At 33.7% G+C, this 18,173-nt stretch overlaps 1 protein-coding gene across 3 annotated transcripts in view; it reads left to right on the forward strand.

Moving 5' to 3' along the window:
* Nucleotides 1-18,173, forward strand: part of VPS13A (vacuolar protein sorting 13 homolog A) — a 226,192-nt gene that overhangs the window by 14,722 nt on the left and 193,297 nt on the right. For all 3 annotated transcript variants that reach the window (XM_045781058.2, XM_045781059.2, XM_045781060.2), the window contains exons 2-9: nt 4,436-4,479; nt 6,923-6,965; nt 9,183-9,278; nt 9,534-9,635; nt 15,364-15,473; nt 16,106-16,165; nt 17,832-17,891; nt 18,085-18,165. In XM_045781058.2, the coding sequence (XP_045637014.2) occupies nt 4,436-4,479; nt 6,923-6,965; nt 9,183-9,278; nt 9,534-9,635; nt 15,364-15,473; nt 16,106-16,165; nt 17,832-17,891; nt 18,085-18,165 (596 nt within the window). The remainder of the gene's footprint in view (nt 1-4,435; nt 4,480-6,922; nt 6,966-9,182; nt 9,279-9,533; nt 9,636-15,363; nt 15,474-16,105; nt 16,166-17,831; nt 17,892-18,084; nt 18,166-18,173) is intronic.

An 18,173-nucleotide genomic window follows, 5' to 3' on the forward strand; every position in this document is an offset into this window, starting at 1 on the left:
CGGATTGGTGTTCTCAAATGTTTGGTAGAATTTACCCGTGAAATCATCTTGTCCTGGACTTCTGTTTTTGGGAGTGTTTTGATTAGTGAGTAAATCTCCTTACTTACAGATCCGTTCAGATTATCCATTTCTTGAGGATTCATTAGTAGTAGGGTATGTTTTTCTAGGAATTTATCCATTTCATCTAGGGTATCCAATTTGTTGATGTACAGTTGTTCATAGTATTCTCTTATCTTTTATTTTTCTGTAAAATTGGTAGCATGATCCCCTCCTATATTCCTGATATTAATTGTTTAATTCTTCTCTCTCTTTTTCTTAGTTTATTAGCTAAAGATTTTTGAGGAACCAATTTTTGGTCTCATCGGTTTTCCCTGTTGGGTTTTCTCTTCTCTATTTTAATTATCTCTGTTCTAAACTTTATTATTCTTTCTGGTAGCTTTGGGCTTAGTTAATCTTTATTTCTTTAAGGTGCAAATTTAAGGTGTTAATTTGGGTTATTATTTTTTAATGTAAACATTTAATAGCTAAGTTTCCCCAGGACTGTCTTTGCTGCAGCCTATGAATTTTGGTATGTTGTGCTTTCATTTTAATTTTTCTTAAGTTTTAAAGTTTTTTTTGTGATTTCCTCTTTCTTGTGATGTCTTCTAAAGGATACCTTATAGGATGTCAGTCTCTTAAAATTCATATTTTTGTTGTTGTTGTCTAATACGTGGCCTGTCCTGAAGAATGTTCCATGAGCACTTGAGAAAATTGTGTATTCTGCTCTTGTTGAGGTGTTTCAGGTATGCTTTTAAAATTCAGTTTGTTTCCTTCTTAATCTTCTGTCTGGTGGTTCTATCCATTATTGAAGTTCTGTGCTGAAGCCTCTTACCATTATTGTAGAGCTGTTTCTTCTTATATGTCAATGTTTACTTCATACTGTGCTCTGGTGTTTGGTGAATATATGTTTACAATTGACATGATATGTTTATAATTAGTGAATTGACACTTTTATCATTATATGATGTCCCTCTTCATCTCTTCTAATGGCTTTTGACTTAGTCTGTTTTGTCTAATATATGTATAGCCATATTTGGTCTCTTGTTACTTGCATGGGAAATCTTTTGCCATTTTTTCACCTAAATATTAACCTGTGTATGTTCTTAGAGTTGTAGGGGCATCATGTTTTGTTTGGTTTTAAATACGTTCTACCTATGTCTTTCGAATGGGGAATTTAAACTGTTTACATTTATTTATTGTCAAATTTTTATTTAAATTCCAGTTCACATAGCGTGTAATGCTAGCATTAGGTGTAGAATTTAATGATTCATCACTTACATGCAGCACCTAGTGCTCATCACAAGTGCCCTTCTTTATCCCCATCACCTATTTAACCCATCCCCCTGCCCACCTCCCCTCCAGTAACCCTCAGATTGTTCTCTATAGTTACTAGTCTGTTTCCTGGTTTGCCTTTTTAAAAAATTTTTAAATTTTTTACCCCTGTGTTCATCTGTTTTGTTTCTTAAATTCCATATAAGAGTGAAATCATATGGTATTTGTCTTTATCTGACGGACTTATTTCGCATAGTGTAATACTCCCTAGTTCCATCCATGTCTTGCAAATGACAAGATTTCATTCGGTTTTATGGCTGAGTAATATTTCATTGTGTGTGTGTGTGTGTGTGTGTACACACACCATATTTTCTTGAACTATTTACACTTAATTACTGATAGGGAAGGCTTACTATTTTCATTTTGTTAATTATTTTCTGCATGTCTTAGAACTGTTTCATGTTTTAATTTACTGTCTTGTGTTCAGTTTTTTTTTTTTAGTGATCCATTTTGATTTCCTTACTTTCTTTTTGTATATTCTGTAGGTTTTTTTTTTTGTGGTTCAACAGGAATTACGTATAATACCTTAATGTATAAGAATATATCTTAAACTGATGTCAACTTTAATCCCATACAGTAACTTTACTTTTTACAGCTTGCCTCCCCAACTTTGTTATTGATGTAATAGATGACATTTTTGCACATTATGTACCTATTAATGTAGACTTATAATTCTTAAGTTCTTTTGTTTTTTAAATGAAAAAATTAAATTTAAATTTTAAAAACAGAGAATCAAAAATTGAGTTAAAGTAAAATTATAATAATGTTTTCATATTGTCCATGCACTAGTCTTTACTGGAGAACTTTATATTTTCATATAGCTTCAAGTTACTGCCTAGCATCTTTTTTTTTTTTTTTTTTAAGATTATTTATTTGAGAGGGAGAGAATCTTCAAGCAGATTCCCCGCTGAGCACGGAGCCCAGTGTTGGGCTCATCCCATGACCCATGAGGTCAGGCCCTGAGCCAAAACCAAGAGTCAGACACTCAACTGACTGAGCCACCTAGGTGCCCCATGCCCAGCATCCTTTCTTTTCAACTGGAAGGACTCTCTTTAAGATTTCTTATAAGACAGATTTACTGTTAATGAACTCTCAGCTTTTGTTTATCTGAGAGTATCTTAAAATATTCCTAATTTTTGAAGTAGACATAATACTTTGTTGTATATAATGTTCTTAGTTGACTTTTTTTTTTTTTCTTTCACCACTCTAAATATATCATTCTCTGTAAGGTTTCTGCTGAGAAATCTGATAATCTTTTTGAAGGTCCTGTGTAGATCTCAAATCACTTTTGCTTTTAATATTCACTGTTGTTGATGATCATGTTTGTTGGTTTAGATTCTTGGATTTCTATATACATGTATCTTTCCTCAAATTTGGGAAATTTTTGGATGTTACTTCTTCAACTAAGCTCTCTGCCTCTATCTTTCCTCCTTTTGGGACTCTCATAGTGCATATTGATCCATTTGAAGATGTCTCATAAGTCTGTTTGCCTCTGTTCACTATTCTTTTTTTTTTTTTTTTTCCCATCACTCCGCATTTTCAGATGACCTGTTTTCAAGTTTGCTAGTTCATTCTTTTGTCTGTTGGAGTCTGCTTTGGATTTTTCAATTGAGTTATTCCTTCTACCTCTGTTGGGGAATATGTGTGTTTTTCTTACCCTTTTTTCAAGGTTTGCTGTTGTTGGCCTAATTTCCATATAACATTGTGTAAGTTTAAGGTGCACAACATATTGATTTGCTACAGTTGTATATTGCAGGATGATTACAATGGTAGCTTCACTAGCACCTCTGTCATGTCATGTAATCATTTCTTTTTTGTGGTGCGAACATTAAGGATCTATAGTGTCTTTGCAACTTTGAAATATATGGTACAGTATTGTTGATTATAATGCACTGTGGTGTGCATTTGATCTCCAGAACTTAATCATCTCCTAGTTGCATTTTTGTATCTTCTAACATAATTTCCCCAGTTCCCCCACATCCTAGCCCCTGGTAACCAGGATTCTACTCCCTGTTTCTAAGAGTTCAAGCTGTTTAGATTTTACATATAAATGATATTATATAGTAATTTTCTTTCTGTGTCTAAGCATAATGCCCTCGAAGTTCATCCGTGTTGTCACAAATGGCAGGATTTCATTCTTTCTCATGGCTGAATAATTTCCATTGTGTGCATTTATATCAGTATCATATCTTTATCTCTTCATCTGTTGAGGGACAGTTAGGTTGTTTCCATATCTTGGCTATTGTGAATAATGCTGCAATAAACATTGGAGTGCAGATAATCTTTTCAACATCCTGTGTTGGTTTTTTTGTTTTTTTTTCTATACCCAGAAGAGGTATTTCTGGATCATATTCAAATTTGTTGTTGTTGTTGTTGTTGTTTTTGATCTTCTGTAGTTTGGTTATGATATACTTAGTTGTAGATTTTTTGTTATTTCCCTGCCTTGTGTTCTCTGAGTTTTCTGGAGCTGTGGCTTGGTGTTTTTATCATTAATTTTGGAAATTTCTCAGCCAATACTACTTCAAATATTTATTTTTCTTCTCTGTTTTTCCTTTTGGTATTCCTTTTATACATATGTTACAGCTTTTACAGTTGTCCTACAATTCTTGGACATTGTTATTTTTTGTTTTATTTTTCTCCTTGCATTTCAGTTTGGGAAATTTATATATATGTATCTTGAAGCTCACTGATATTGGATCTTACAAATTTCCACTTGTTCATTGCAAGTATATTTAAATGCAGTTCATTTTTTTTGTATATTCATATTTTATGCATCTTTACTAGAGTCCTGTTATTTTTATAAGTCTGACTAAAATGTTCGTTTACATTATAGTGGGCTATAACCATTGAGGTGAAAATATACACTAAATGATGTTTTGGTCAGACATACAATCTTAGACTAAGTTGAAGAATGAGGGTGAGCTAATAAGATTATAGATTATTTTGTTTTCCATTATGCACATTATAATTTTTCTTTCATTTATAATATTTAAAGGATGAAGTATGCCTTTGTAAAATGAAAAATATTTTAGTATTTTAATTTTATTTTTTAAATCTTTTTTAGGAGCTGTGGCCTTGAAGAATCTTGAAATTAAAGAAAATGCTCTGGTAGGTTTTTGTTTTTTTGTTTTGCCTCTTAGGTTCTGTTTATTTTAGAGCGTGTAAGGTGTGGAGGGATAGAGGAAGAGGGAGAGAGAATCTCCAGCAGGTTCCGTGCTGAGTGTATAGCCTGATGCATGGCTCAGTCCCATGACCCTGAGATCATAACCTGAGCTGAAATTAAGAGTCAGACACCTGACTGCGCCCCCAGGCACCCCTCTCGTAGGTTTTGAGTAAAAAAATGTGTAATGTCAGTGCATTTATAACTATGTAGACTTCTTGATTTACTTTGTCATCTTAAATTATTCAAGCTTTGAGAAAACTTTATGAAAACAATTTTTGCAAAATGTGGATTTTACAAAGTGGACTTTTCATTTCCTTAAAAAGCACAATTTGACAGTGTAATTTTCCCCATTTAAAAATATTCCTAATTCTTTTCTGTGATTTTATTTTAAATGGTTAATTGATCTTTCCAAGAATTGTTTTTTTTTTTTTTTTTAATGCTGTGGTAGCCTTTTCTTACCCAAGAATTCAGTGATAGTAATTACATGTATGAATTTGTATGACTATCAACCAATATCTTTTTCTGTAACTTTTCCCTTAGGTCAGAGGGAACCCTATAACCATTAATAAATAAGTGCCCATTCCTGTTCCATGTAGACCCTGTTAACCTCTAATCTACTTTCTGACTCTCTGAATTTGCCTGTTCCATGTAGCTCATATAAGTGGAACCATGCTATGTTTGTCATACTCTGTTCAACATATTTCACTTAGCATAATTTCTTTAAGGTTTGTCTATGTTGTTTGTATCAGAACAGTATTCTTTTTATGGCTGCATAATATTCCTCTGTATCCATATGCAGTGTTTTGTTTATCCATTCATATACTGATGTACACTCGAGTTGTTTCTGCCTTTTGGCTCTTGTGAATAATATTGCTGTAACATTGGCAATACACATGTCTGTTCAGTTACCATTTTCAGTCCCCATGGATAAATGCCTATTAGTGGAATTGCTGGATTTTATGGTAATTTTATGTTTAGCCTTTTCAAGAACTGCCACTCTGTTTTCCATGGTGGCTGAACCATTTTATATTCCCATCACAAACACATGTAGTTTCCAGTTTCTCCACATCTTTGCTAACATTTATTTTTTAATGTTCTTTTAAAAAAAAATTTAAGTATAGTCTTCCCAATGTTGGGCTCAAATTCATGACCCTAAGATCAAGAGTCACATGCTCTACTGACTGACCCAGCCAGGTACTATTTTTTGTTTTTTGATAATACCCATCTTAATAGATATAAAGTGGTGTCTCATTTTGTTTTTTTCTTAGCATTTCCCTCATAACTAGTGAGATTGAGCATTGTATCATGTGCTTATTGGTCATTTGTATATGTTCTTTGGACATGTCTAGTGAAAATTGCCAATTTTTTAAATCACGTCTTTGTTCAAATTGTAATTCTTTAAATATTCTTAATATTTTCCCTTATCAGATTATGATTTGCAAAACTTACCCCCATTCTTTATGTGGCCTTATGCCTCTGTCGACTGTATCCTTTGATGTACTAATGTTTTTAATCTTGGTGAAATTTCATCTATGTTTTTCTTTTGTTGATTATGTCTTTGGTATGATATCCAAGAAATCATTCCCAGATCTGATGTCAAGATTTTACCATATATTTTCTTCTAAGGGTTTTATAGTTTTAGTTCTTATGTTTAGGTCTTATGTCCATTTCAAGTTAATTTTTATATATGGTTATAGGGTAGGGGTCTAACTTCATTCTTTTGTGTGTGGATATTGAGTTTTCTCAGCACCTCTTACTGAAAAAGTTGTTCTTTTCCCTGTTGGATGGGGAGAAATTTTTTTGAGGATACTTTTTGCAAAATGGAGTTTTTTTTTTTTTTTTTTTTTAAGGAAGGATTTTTTTTTTTTAAAGATTTTATTTATTTGACAGAGAGACAGCCAGCGAGAGAGGGAACACAAGCAGGGGGAGTGGGAGAGGAAGAAGCAGGCTCCTAGCGTAGGAGCCTGATGTGGGGCTCGATCCCAGAACACTGGGATCACGCCCTGAGCCGAAGGCAGACGCTTAACGACTGAGCCACCCAGGCGCCCCTGCAAAATGGAGTTTTAACCTCCCTGTGAGGACAAACTGATAGTGAAATTCCTCTCCCCTCCCCCCGTACAATGTAAAAGCAGTATGATTTTGGTATGGGTAACTTAGGTGGTCTGTATTACTGTAGAACTTTCCCCCTATTCATTTAAAAATGATCAGCCTCCCTGAATTTTGTGGATTTGAGAATATTACAGTTATGTATCTAAAATTTAAATAGGTGTTGAGGGTAAAGACAAGGCGTTGAGTTCACCCTTTAAATAATTTTTGGGAAGAAAAAAATAGTCCTCTGTTTTGTTGGCCTGTATAGGTACTAATATTTTATATATGATATTTTTGTAGAGTCAGCTGGATGTACCATTTAAAGTTAAAGTTGGCCATATAGGTAAGCTGTGCTTATTATTTGAATGTCCTCCTTGCTGGATGTAGAGTAAGAATTATATGCTAGTCTCTTTTTAATGTGATATTTTTAATGTTTCTGAGCAGTAATTGAAAATCATGTGTTCTCATCTGGGTAGAACTTAGTTGTGTAACTTAAAAATACCATGTGGTCCATATATCCCTTGTTTAAAAAAACTATAAAATTATACATCTTGTTAGGTGTTAAAAATGAGTTCATTGAGAGCCAATGTGTTTAATAGCATAACTCTCTTGGTTTCTTAGGTTTCTGACTAGTTACTGCTGTATTTTGATTGATCATGGGTATATGGTCTAAGGAGTCAATTCTGCATCAGCCAGGCAGTGTGGCTAGGGACGAATCAGAAACTTAGTTTCTGAGGTTGTTTGCATACCTCTGTCCTAGCACCTGTCATTCTTTTATATCATTATTTATTTTTTTTCTTCTAGAGAGTAAGTTTCTTAAGTCGGTTTAATTTTTATTCTCACCGCTTAGTACAATACCTGTCACACAATTTGTTGAGTGAAAGTAGTATACATTTCCAAATGAGCAGTATAGCGTTACAGCTAGTTTTATAGGAACATATTTTCCCCTTGCTATTTTTTTTTCTTTTAAGACTTTATTTATTAAGAGAGGAGAGAGAACAAGTTGGGGAGGAGCAGAAGGAGAGGGAGAGAGAGAATCTTCAAGCCGACTCCCTGCTGAGTGCAGAGCCCACAGTGGGGCTTGATCCTATGACCTTGAGATCATCATCTGAGCCAAAACCAAGGGTCAGACGCTCAACTGACTGAGCCACCCAGGCACCCCTTCCCTTGCTGTTACTGGGTGTTGGTAATGTTATTGATCTTTCAAAGTTCCTTCATGTAACATGCAAAAGTACATATATGGCAAGTATAAATATATACGTATTTTAGAAGTAGTTATATTTTGGAATTACCTTTGTTTATATTTTTGTGTATTTTCCAAATTTTCTAAAAGTCTGTACTTTATATTGAGAGGAAAATTTTTTTTTGTTTCAAGATTTACTGGTGAAAATGATATATTATTAACTTTACATGTGTTTCTTTGATTGTTTAATGCTATTTTGTCACTGTTCTCTGTTTTTTTGTTTACTTTTTTGGATTCTTTATGTGTATGTGTATAAGCAGTCTGATACATTTATAAATTGTATCAGATTTGTCACAATGTGCTCATTCTGCTTATATTTTGTACTGTACTCAAATTTGAAATGGTCATATCTTCTCTGATTTTAAAACTTAGAAAGTCATCTGTCTTTTAGAAATCAGATAGTTTGGTTCTTTTTCTCTGGATTGATATTGTAAGATGAAATCTTTTTCTCAATTTGGATTTTTTTAAATATGGAATTTTGGTGTTATGTAATGAGATAAATCTGTGTAGATTTTTTTTCCCTTCCCCAATTACTAACCAGTTAATGCAGCCGTTGTGGTGTTAATCATTCCCTTGCCAATTATGGTAACTATTTCTAAATCAATTGACTCATGCTTTTTAAAAAATTTTAAAATATTTTAAAACTATTATGGAAATTTTCTTTTTTTAATCCCCCCCACCTCTATTATGGAAATTTTCTAAATTCACAAGACTAGAATCAGTATAATGAATACCTTACATGATATATTTTAATTCAAGAAATCTAATGCTTTAAAAAATACTTTGCTAATAGATTGTAGTAAAACATTTTCATTAGTTTGAATGATTTTCTAATTTTGTCCATGTCTTTGTTACCATAGAAATCTGTGCATACATACACTTATAATCGTAATCATACATAAATATTATGTATATATATAGTCTCTATATGAAAAATACACCCTTCAATTTTATAGTCTACCTTTTGAAAATGTAATATAAATACAGTGATTTAGAGTAAGAATTAGGAAAATCAAAGTTATAATATCAAGGGTAGTTGGTTAATTGTGGAAGAATACTAATGTTTGTGGTACAGATTGCCATAAGTAGAAACTTGTAAATTTTTAGACTATCATTTAGTAGATTTTCCGACAGTACTAATAGACATAATTTCAAATCATCACAACAAAGGCTTATTGTTTGTGGTTGTAAAATAGCTTTCTGTAAAGTGACTCAGCTTGTCACTTTATTTCTTCTAATGTCTGACAGAAAATAGGCTGGCAGTAAATGCGGTTGAATGAATAATATTTTTTGTCCTTTTTCTAAAAATTCATGTAGGTAATCTTAATCTTACAATTCCATGGAAAAACCTGTATACTCAACCAGTTGAAGCTGTCCTGGGAGACATTTATTTACTCATAGTGCCTTCGTCTAGTAAGTCAATTTTAAACATTATAACTTAAAGTACTTTTATTTGTGGGTGGAAAAATCTTTATATTTGATAATTATATTCAAAATACTTTTGATGAATTTTTGAGGTAACTTTTATATTTAAATTAGCATTTGGAAATTCAGATTGATTTTTACTCTAAATTTTTGCAGACTTTGAATTAGTGATTATTTTCAAGGATATATTTTAGAATGATTATACTTAAGGTAATTAAATATTCTTTTTAATGCTTTCTGTAGAAATAAAATATGATCCTTTAAAAGAAGAAAAACAACTCTTGGAAGCAAAGCAACATGAACTTAAACGAATAGAAGAAGCAAAACAAAAAGTAGCTGATCAAGGTAAAGGAAACAGTAAATAAGAATGGTAATAAGAAAAGGAGAAAAGACCTAAATATCACATTTGAGTATTATTTTTTTCTGGAAACAATGACATTATTTAACAAGTATGAGGGAATCTTATTACGGGGAATCTTATTATGGGAAATTTTAATGTGGTTTGTGTATTTTATGTTTACAGAAATTTTATAGAAACTTACCTTATGACAAGTAATATACGTAGCTTATAAGGGTAGGGTTTTTAACTATAATAATTAATTTCATCAATTATATTTTGTTTTCTAGCTTTAAAAAAAATCCCATTATATCAATTCTTAATCTTTTGGGTGTACTTAGTCCCTTGCTATCTTTATGTTTTTCCAAATCTGTTTGTTTACTCTGTGGGTTCGTATTCTTTCCTATTCAGCCTAGACCAAATAGTCCATTACTTCAACCCTTTACTTTTCTCAGTGGAAGAGCTGTCCTGTAGAAATCTATTTCCTTTCCCCTTGTGTAGTGGTCACTATCACCAGGTACTTTTTGTACTCGGTTCTCGCTAGTGAAGCTTTCTCCTTAGTATGTAAATATACTGCAGCCTGTCTTATCAAACACAAAATGATCTTCCTAACCTAGTTATCTGCTTATCTTCTGTTCATCTGTCCTTCGTCTAATAAATAGCTAATCATCTTAAAAATATTTGTATATTTATATCACCAACCTTGCCATGCATTTATTTTTTAATAAAAAAATGAAATCCAATAATAAATATTTCCGTTTTGACAAAGAGGTAAAAATATTAAAGGAGATTTAACACAATTTCTGGCAACACTTCTTATAATTGTTTTTACTTCTCTCAGTTCTTTCATATCCTGTGTAGTTGTTCACCACTATACCCAAATCATCTTTTTCTTTTATATTTTTTTTGTGGCATACATATAACAAAGTTTACAATCTTAACCATTTTAAAAAATTTTATTTATTTGAGAGAGAGAGAGCGAGCATGAGCTGGGTGAGGGGCAGAGGGAGAGGGAGAAGCAGACTCCCTGCTGAGCAAGGAGCCTGATGCGGGTCTCCATCCCAGGACCCTGAGATCGTGACCTGAGCCGAAGGCAGATGCTTAACCGACTGAGCCACCCAGGCACCCCCCACCTTAACGATTTTTAAGTGTACAGTTCAGTGGGATTGAGTACATTTGTAGTGTTGTGCAACCATTACTACCATCCATCTTTATAGCTCTTTTTTTCTTGTAAAATTGAAACTTTATACCCATTAAATAATAACCCACCCATTCTACCCCTCCTCACTTCCAAACCCCTTGGCGGCTTACTCTAGGAAATGTGTATTTCCATTTTATTCATATATTATTTTCTTGATGTTCTCCACACCTTCCTTCAGTTCTTGAGCATCTATGTGATACTTGTTTTAGAATCTGTCTAGTAGAGGGGCGCCTGGGTGGCTCGGTCAGTTAAGTGTCTGCCTTCACAGGTTATGATCCCGGAGTCCTGGGATTGAGCCCCACATCAGGCTCCCTGCTCAGTGGAGAGCCTCTTTCTCCCTTTGCTCCTCACCCCACTTGTGCTCTCTCACTAGCTCTCTAGCTCTCTCAAATAAATAAATAAAATCTTTAAAAAAAAAAGTCTGTCTAGTAGATCTGTCATCAGATCTTTTTCAGGAATAGTTTTGTTAACTTACTTTTTTGTCCTTTGAATGGGCCATACCTTCCTGTTTCTTTGTATGCCTTGCGATTTCTCACTGAAATCTGGGTATTTGGATATAATGTGGTACCTGTGGAAATGAAATTCACCCCTATTCCTGTGGTTTTCTGTGTTTTTTTTTTAATGTTTTTGTTATTTTTTGTTATCATAGGATTCCCTAGTCCAAGGATCAGCCTGAGGTGTAAATGTAAGGTATTCTCAGGTCTTTTCTAAGCCTGAGCCTATTCCTTTCCCTGAACATGTGTGGTCACATTCTTATTTTCCCTGTGTATGAAGTTGCATTTGAATGTCCTAGTCTTTAATCTTTTGCTTACAAAAGAGGAGAAGAGAATAATGAAGGGGGGCAAAAATAAAAAAGACTGTGAGTCCTTTAAATGCCCTGGATGTCTCATCAACTGGAGAGGAAGGGGCTTGCAACAGTGGAGAAAGGTGCAGCATCTGTGGATCACCCTTCTCTTTTTGATCTGGAGGAGCAATCAGCCTTGAGAGCTCAGATCTCCAAATATTTGAAGGATGGGTCCTTTTTTTTCCCACCTTGGCTCCGGCAAGTTGAGTGCAAGCTGCTCCAGGAGTAAGTGCACAGTTCACTGCCATGGGCCTGAGGATAGGGGATGGAGAGCTGCTACTGTGCTAAGATCTAATATTGATGTAAATGAAGTTTAGTTTACTTTCAAGCCTTCTTCTGCAAGTTGCAAGTCCTCAAAGAGACTCTAGAGTTCCAGAATATTTACATTAGGCAATTTGCCTATTCAGTTGTTATCTAACTAAGAACACAGATTCTTGTTGTTTTCTACTCTGCCATTTTCCCCAGAATCTTCTTTTCCAGTCCTTCCTTTGCTAAGTCTCCTAGGCTTTTGCCTTTTAAAAGTTATTTTCACCTTAATCAAAATAATATATATAGCTTTAAAGTTAATAAGTAATATAGTACCCATAATTAAAACAAAAAATTCTGTCTTCTGGCTTAGCCCCTAAGCCTACTCCGTGCAGACCTGCTTTCAAGTTTTAAGGTGTTTTTTGTGTTTATCTCTGTATTGCTGCCTAAGGTGATTACACCTCTACTGCTTGATTTATGGACTATAAGGTCGACCCATTTTTCTGTCTTTCCAGTATAATTGCATGCTTGGTTAAATCAATATTCATTGTTTATATTATCATGGCTACGTCTAAGTGCTTAATACTGAGCCAAATAGTATATATACTCTGATTACATGTGTTTTGTGGCACACCTTTATTTATTTACTTGGCAATAGTAGGGTGAATGTGGGTGTGATTATTTATTATATAGAACTTTTTCTTAATGTGGTTTCGATATGATGGATCTCCCTGTATCTTTAAGTACATGGTTTCAGAGTCTATAGTCACGTTTATTTTCTTCACAATAAATTCATGCTTCGCACTAGAAATGAAAAGGGGTAATTGCTTGGCTATGTGGACTAGGGGCGGGAAGATACCTGGAAGTCTTAACTACTAATTACACAGACTTAAGCTAATACTTGTATTATCATCCTCTTCCTGCCATTTATGTTTTCTGAGGACTCTAGTTTCTTCTTCTTTTTTTTTTTTTTTTTTAAGATTTTATTTTTTTGAAAGAGAGGGAGAGCAAGCGAGAGAGCACAAGCAGAGGGAGAGGGAGAAGCAGACTTCCTGTAGAGCAGAGAGTATGACGTGGGGCTTGATCCCAGTACCCTGCTATCATGACCTGAGCTGAAGGCAGACATTTAACAGACTGAGCCACCCAGGCACCCATGAGGACTCTAGTTTCTGAATCTTTGCAGGGTTCTGGTTTTCGACTCATCTTTATTATTGGCCTTGGGGATTTATTTACTTTTCTCCTTAACTTTTGCATTGGTGGGGTTTTACTGAGAAGTGAAGAAATGGTTAACAACCCACTATGTTTAATCAGAAGTCCCTCCTATTTTTATGTAGGTCTAAAATAGAAATATTTAATTATGCTTCAAATTTATTAGTGGTAGCTTATTATTATCAGGTAGAAGTTTAAACTGTTTGGCATGATTCATAAAAGTTCATAGGACTTGAATCCTGTCTACCTCTTTAGCCTCGTTACTGGCCCCACTTCTTTTTCTTCTATTCTTTGTTCTAGCCATACTTATCTATTTGTAGTTTGTTGAATGTATCAATTTCTCTGTGACTATATCTCACTTTATACTTTAATATTCAATTGTGAGTTACCAGCATTAGGAACATAGTTTAAGCTATAAAGTGTGGATGAGATTCCCTGAAGCAGTGGTATAGGAGAATAGTAACAATCCTGAGACTGAGCCTTAAGGAAATCCAGCATTTAATGATTGTATTAGAGGAGGAACATAGAAAATCAAGAAAGAGTAATGAGATAAGTAGAAATTGAGGGATTATAATTTCATAGGAAAAGAGTGTTTTAGGAAGCAAAGAATGCATTAGATCCCAATGAGGTATCAGGTAAAGTGAGGATAAAGAAATCATTTTATTCATGTCATGCATGTCATGGGTCCTTGAGTGATGATTATAGAGAAGGAACTTCTGTTTCTTCCTAAGTTGAAGGCGAGTCCTCTCAGAGTAAAGAGAGCAGTGGAAGGGTCATTAGACCTTTGAGGAGAATCAGAATTTTGACATAATTGTTCTGGAGTGTGTGAACAAGTGGAGTGGAATAATGTAAGTTTGCTATTGGGGTGAAGTTGGTGATACCTAATTTATAGACTTTACCATCTATCCTGTTGTGATTTGTCTCCTCCCGTCCTCAACTGGCCAGGTGTAAACATGTTTATATGAAAAGTAGATAGTTGGGTTTATTCAGGAACAAAAGAGTTTAAAGTGTTGGTGAAATACTAGGTTATGGAATCTGAGCGGGATAAGGAATTCGGAAGGAAGCTACTGGATAGGGAAATGAAGATTTTGCATTGAATTGAACGAATAGATTCATAGAGCAAACGATTTTATTAGGATGTGGTGGTAATCAAAGGTTAAAATGCTCGGTCTTCAAAGAGCTTATATTTTGTTTACTTATTCTAAAGTTCTTTTGTAGTTAAGTGTAATTACTGATCTGTTAACTGAATCTTGGATTTGATGTAAACATACCTTCATCGGCTTGTCCTCCTGGGCCAGTTGAATTAGGAAGTAGTACATAATTAGAAGAAAAGACAGATAATATGTATGTACAGGTGGAACAGGACTAGAAATAGGAAATGAGATAGTTTTCATTGGCATTTTCAAATGGGGGAAGGGGATGGTAACTTGTGTTATCAAAGGCATATTTTTTTCAAAGATTTATTATCTTAGGGGGAGGGGCAGAGGGAGAGGAGAGAGAGAATCCTTGGGCCGACTCTCCTCTGAGCACAGAACCCAATGCAGGGCTTGATCCCAGGACCCCAAGGTTATGACCTGAGCCGAAATCAAGAGTTGGAAACTCAACCAACTGAGCCATCTAGGCGCCCCTCAAAGGCATGTTAAAAAAGAAATTAGGAACCTCAATCCTTTATTCTTTTGTTCCCCTGGAAAGTTTTGAAACTGGAAACAGTTAATACCTTTTTTAGAAAATGAAACAAATGATGAATTTCATTCCCTTGAGAAAGGGAAAGAATCTTAGGTCTTCATGTTGGATTCATCAGGAAGAGAAGCATATTCAACTATTTTATATATCAAACAGCGTACAACTTGTGATAGTATCACTAATTTTAAGGGAGATTCCTATTTCCTGCTATTTCTGGCTTTTCTAATTTAAGCCCATTATAATTTTTATCTAATAATCTTCATTGTTTTCCAAATCTTTATGTACTCAGGTATAGTTAACAGAAGTTGTAAAATTTAATGGCAGTAAGTTTTACGTGGTTGGCGTTAGTTTTATTAGAAAAATAGGTTTTCAAAACTTTATATCTGGTTGCCTTTGAAAAGTCTATTGGTATGGAAGACTTTGGGAAAGCAGACTCTTAGTGTTCTGTTTACAAATACAGATTTTTTTCTTTAACATGGTGATGTTTATGTTACCTTGAAATGTGAATACAGTGTATTTTTCATTCAAGTTAAAAAAATGTTTACTCTTGTAGACAAACATCGGGTGGAGAAACAGGACACTTTTACAGAAAAATTAATTACTCAGATCATAAAAAATCTTCAAGTGAAAATTTCCAACATCCATATTCGTTATGAGGATGATGTAAGTATTTTAATAGGTGAAACTTATTTTTATGTTTGCTTTAGTGGTCAGCCTATTGGATGCTGAGAAGTGGAGGGACACAGAGCCAAAAATGACTTGATATTTCTTTTCTGTAATTATAGTTTTTATTTGCAGTGTTTATTGCCTTGATTGCACTTTCCTGAAATGTTCAAAAATCAGATAATGGAGGAAAATGCCTTTTTATATTACAATCATCTTTGATAGTTGGGCATTATGAATTTAGCAGTTATGTATTTTAAAATGCTTTATATTTACCTTGTGGAAATTATACTGGTGTAGGAATCAGTAGAGCTAGATTTAGATTATCTCAAATAGATCCTGTATTCTCTCTGAAACGAATAATTATTGACTTCTCAAAGTACTATTGTGAAGTCAATTTATCAATAAGCTTTTTTGATAAACTGGAAGACATGCAGATTTACTGTACAATAATACATCGATACTTGATATTTTAATTAGATTTGGAAAAATACAGGAGTATAATTTGTTGTAGAAAGTAGTAAAATGTTTTTGAATGTTTGAAATAGAATATTTCCCAGAAAATGAACTTTTTTGATAAAATGAATTTTAACTACTAAAAATCTGAGTAAAATTTGCTCTTTTCTCTTCAGATCACAAATCGAGACAACCCATTGTCATTTGGTATTTCCCTTCAAAATCTCAGCATGCAGGTACTTTGAAAAGAAATTTAACCATATTTGTGTTGTATAGTTCATCTAACTATTAATTATTGTTTGTGTGTGCCAGCATCAGAAGTAGTTGTCGATATAGAATTAGTACAGAAAGTGCATAGGCTGGATTGGAATTGGGAGTAGGTAGTTCAGCATTTCAAAAAATGGTTGATTATGAAATTTAGTTTAAAATATGAGGACCTATTTGCAAATTAGAACACTCGATACTTTTTTTCCTTAAAAATACATTTCTTAAAAAGGTAGAAAGTAAAAGTAATGAATGTTTATTTCAGAAACTTTGGTAAGTCTTGAAAAGCATAAAAAAAAATCACTCATCTCCTCACTACCATTATTAATATTATGGCAAACTTTCTTCCTGTCTAGTTTTTCAAATTGAGGAATTTTTAAAGTATATGAGCAAGTAGAGGATTATGAAACACTAGCTTGCATCCAGAATGGACAGTTGTGGAATTTGTCACTTAAGTTATAAATACTTTTAAAGAATAAACTGTTAGGAGTAAAGTTTAAATATGTTTTGTTGTCTACTCTTCACCCTTTCCCAGAGATAAACATCCTAAGTAATATTTTACGTGATTTTTCTTTACATTTTCATTTTTCTTGACAGTGTTTTTGACACTTGTGTTGCTACACATAATTCAGTTTAATTGCAGTGTAGTATTTCATTACCTGCTTTTATTTGTTATATCCGTTGGGTTTTTGTGTATAATTTCTTCTTAAAACATGGATCCACTACAAGCAAAATAAATAAGGAAAGCCAAATGAAACGTTATTGAACGAAGTCGGGTGGGATAAACTGTCAAATGCTGACGTAAGTTTGAAAAATAAGGATGGAGAATTAACCATTGGCTGTGGCTGTGGAGGTAATGGGTAACTGTGACAGCAGTGGTGTTGACCATCACCTTTGGGAGACTTTGGAAACTGGTGTCCTAGTCCAGACATACTCAGTTAGAAACTCAAGTGGGGACCCAGCAATCTAGGTTTTGGAAAGCCCTCCAGGTGATTTTGATGCACGCTCAAGTTTGAAAACTTGACTGTTGTCATCTCTTCAGTTCTCTACCAAAAAATGAAAACCATCTTTGTAGAATAATCATCTAAACACTTTATTCACCTCAGTGGCATCTCATTGCTATTGGAATAATGTCAATAGTTTCGTTTTAAAATAGTTTATAATCGTTTTGTAATCTGACCCCAGGTAACATCTGGTTTCACTTCTTTGCTTTATGTTCTCTGGCCATACTGGGCTTCTTTAGTGCCCTGAACATTTTGCATATTTGTATATTTTCCTACTCCGAATCATATTCCTTACTGACCTTAAAATCAACAATTTCTATTCATATATCATATATTGGACATCACTTTTTCCATTATATCCGTAAGTCTGAGGCTCTTACCTTATTCTGAGAACTGTGTATTTAACCTTTAGGGTGGCACTAACCTGTAATTGCTTGTTTATTTGTTTGCTTTTTCAGTCAGCAGTGAGCTCTTTGAAAGCAGAGGCTTTCTTGTGGTCAGTGAATGTTCTTTCACTGAATGTTTTCAAGAACACTTTTATGGGAAGTTGGTCAAGGGCATGGTTGGTACAATTTATAAGTCTGCCATTTCACATGTAAATAACACTTTCTCTGTTTTTTAATTTTCTTTTTAGACAACTGATCAAAACTGGATTCCATGTTTACATGATGAAACTGAGAAACTATTTCGTAAGGTAAAATATTTTGTCAATCCCCAGACTTAATAAAAATGACTTTTAGAAAGGTGAATGTTAATATATATAAAGTATTTATGTGAATTGTGTTTATTTGCGTTAACTATCATATGACTCCATTATTTGAGTCTTCTGAAAATAGCATATGTTAAAGAAGAAAATGAAACATATAATAAACTTGATTTATTTTCAGTTAATCCGGTTGGATAACCTTTTTGCCTATTGGAATGTGAAGTCTCAATTGTTTTACCTTAATGATTATGATGAATCATTGGTAAGTAA

This window comes from Ursus americanus, chromosome 34 (genome assembly GCF_024610735.1).
Source record: "Ursus americanus isolate L20-20 chromosome 34, mUrsAme1.1.p, whole genome shotgun sequence".
NCBI lineage: Eukaryota > Metazoa > Chordata > Mammalia > Carnivora > Ursidae > Ursus > Ursus americanus.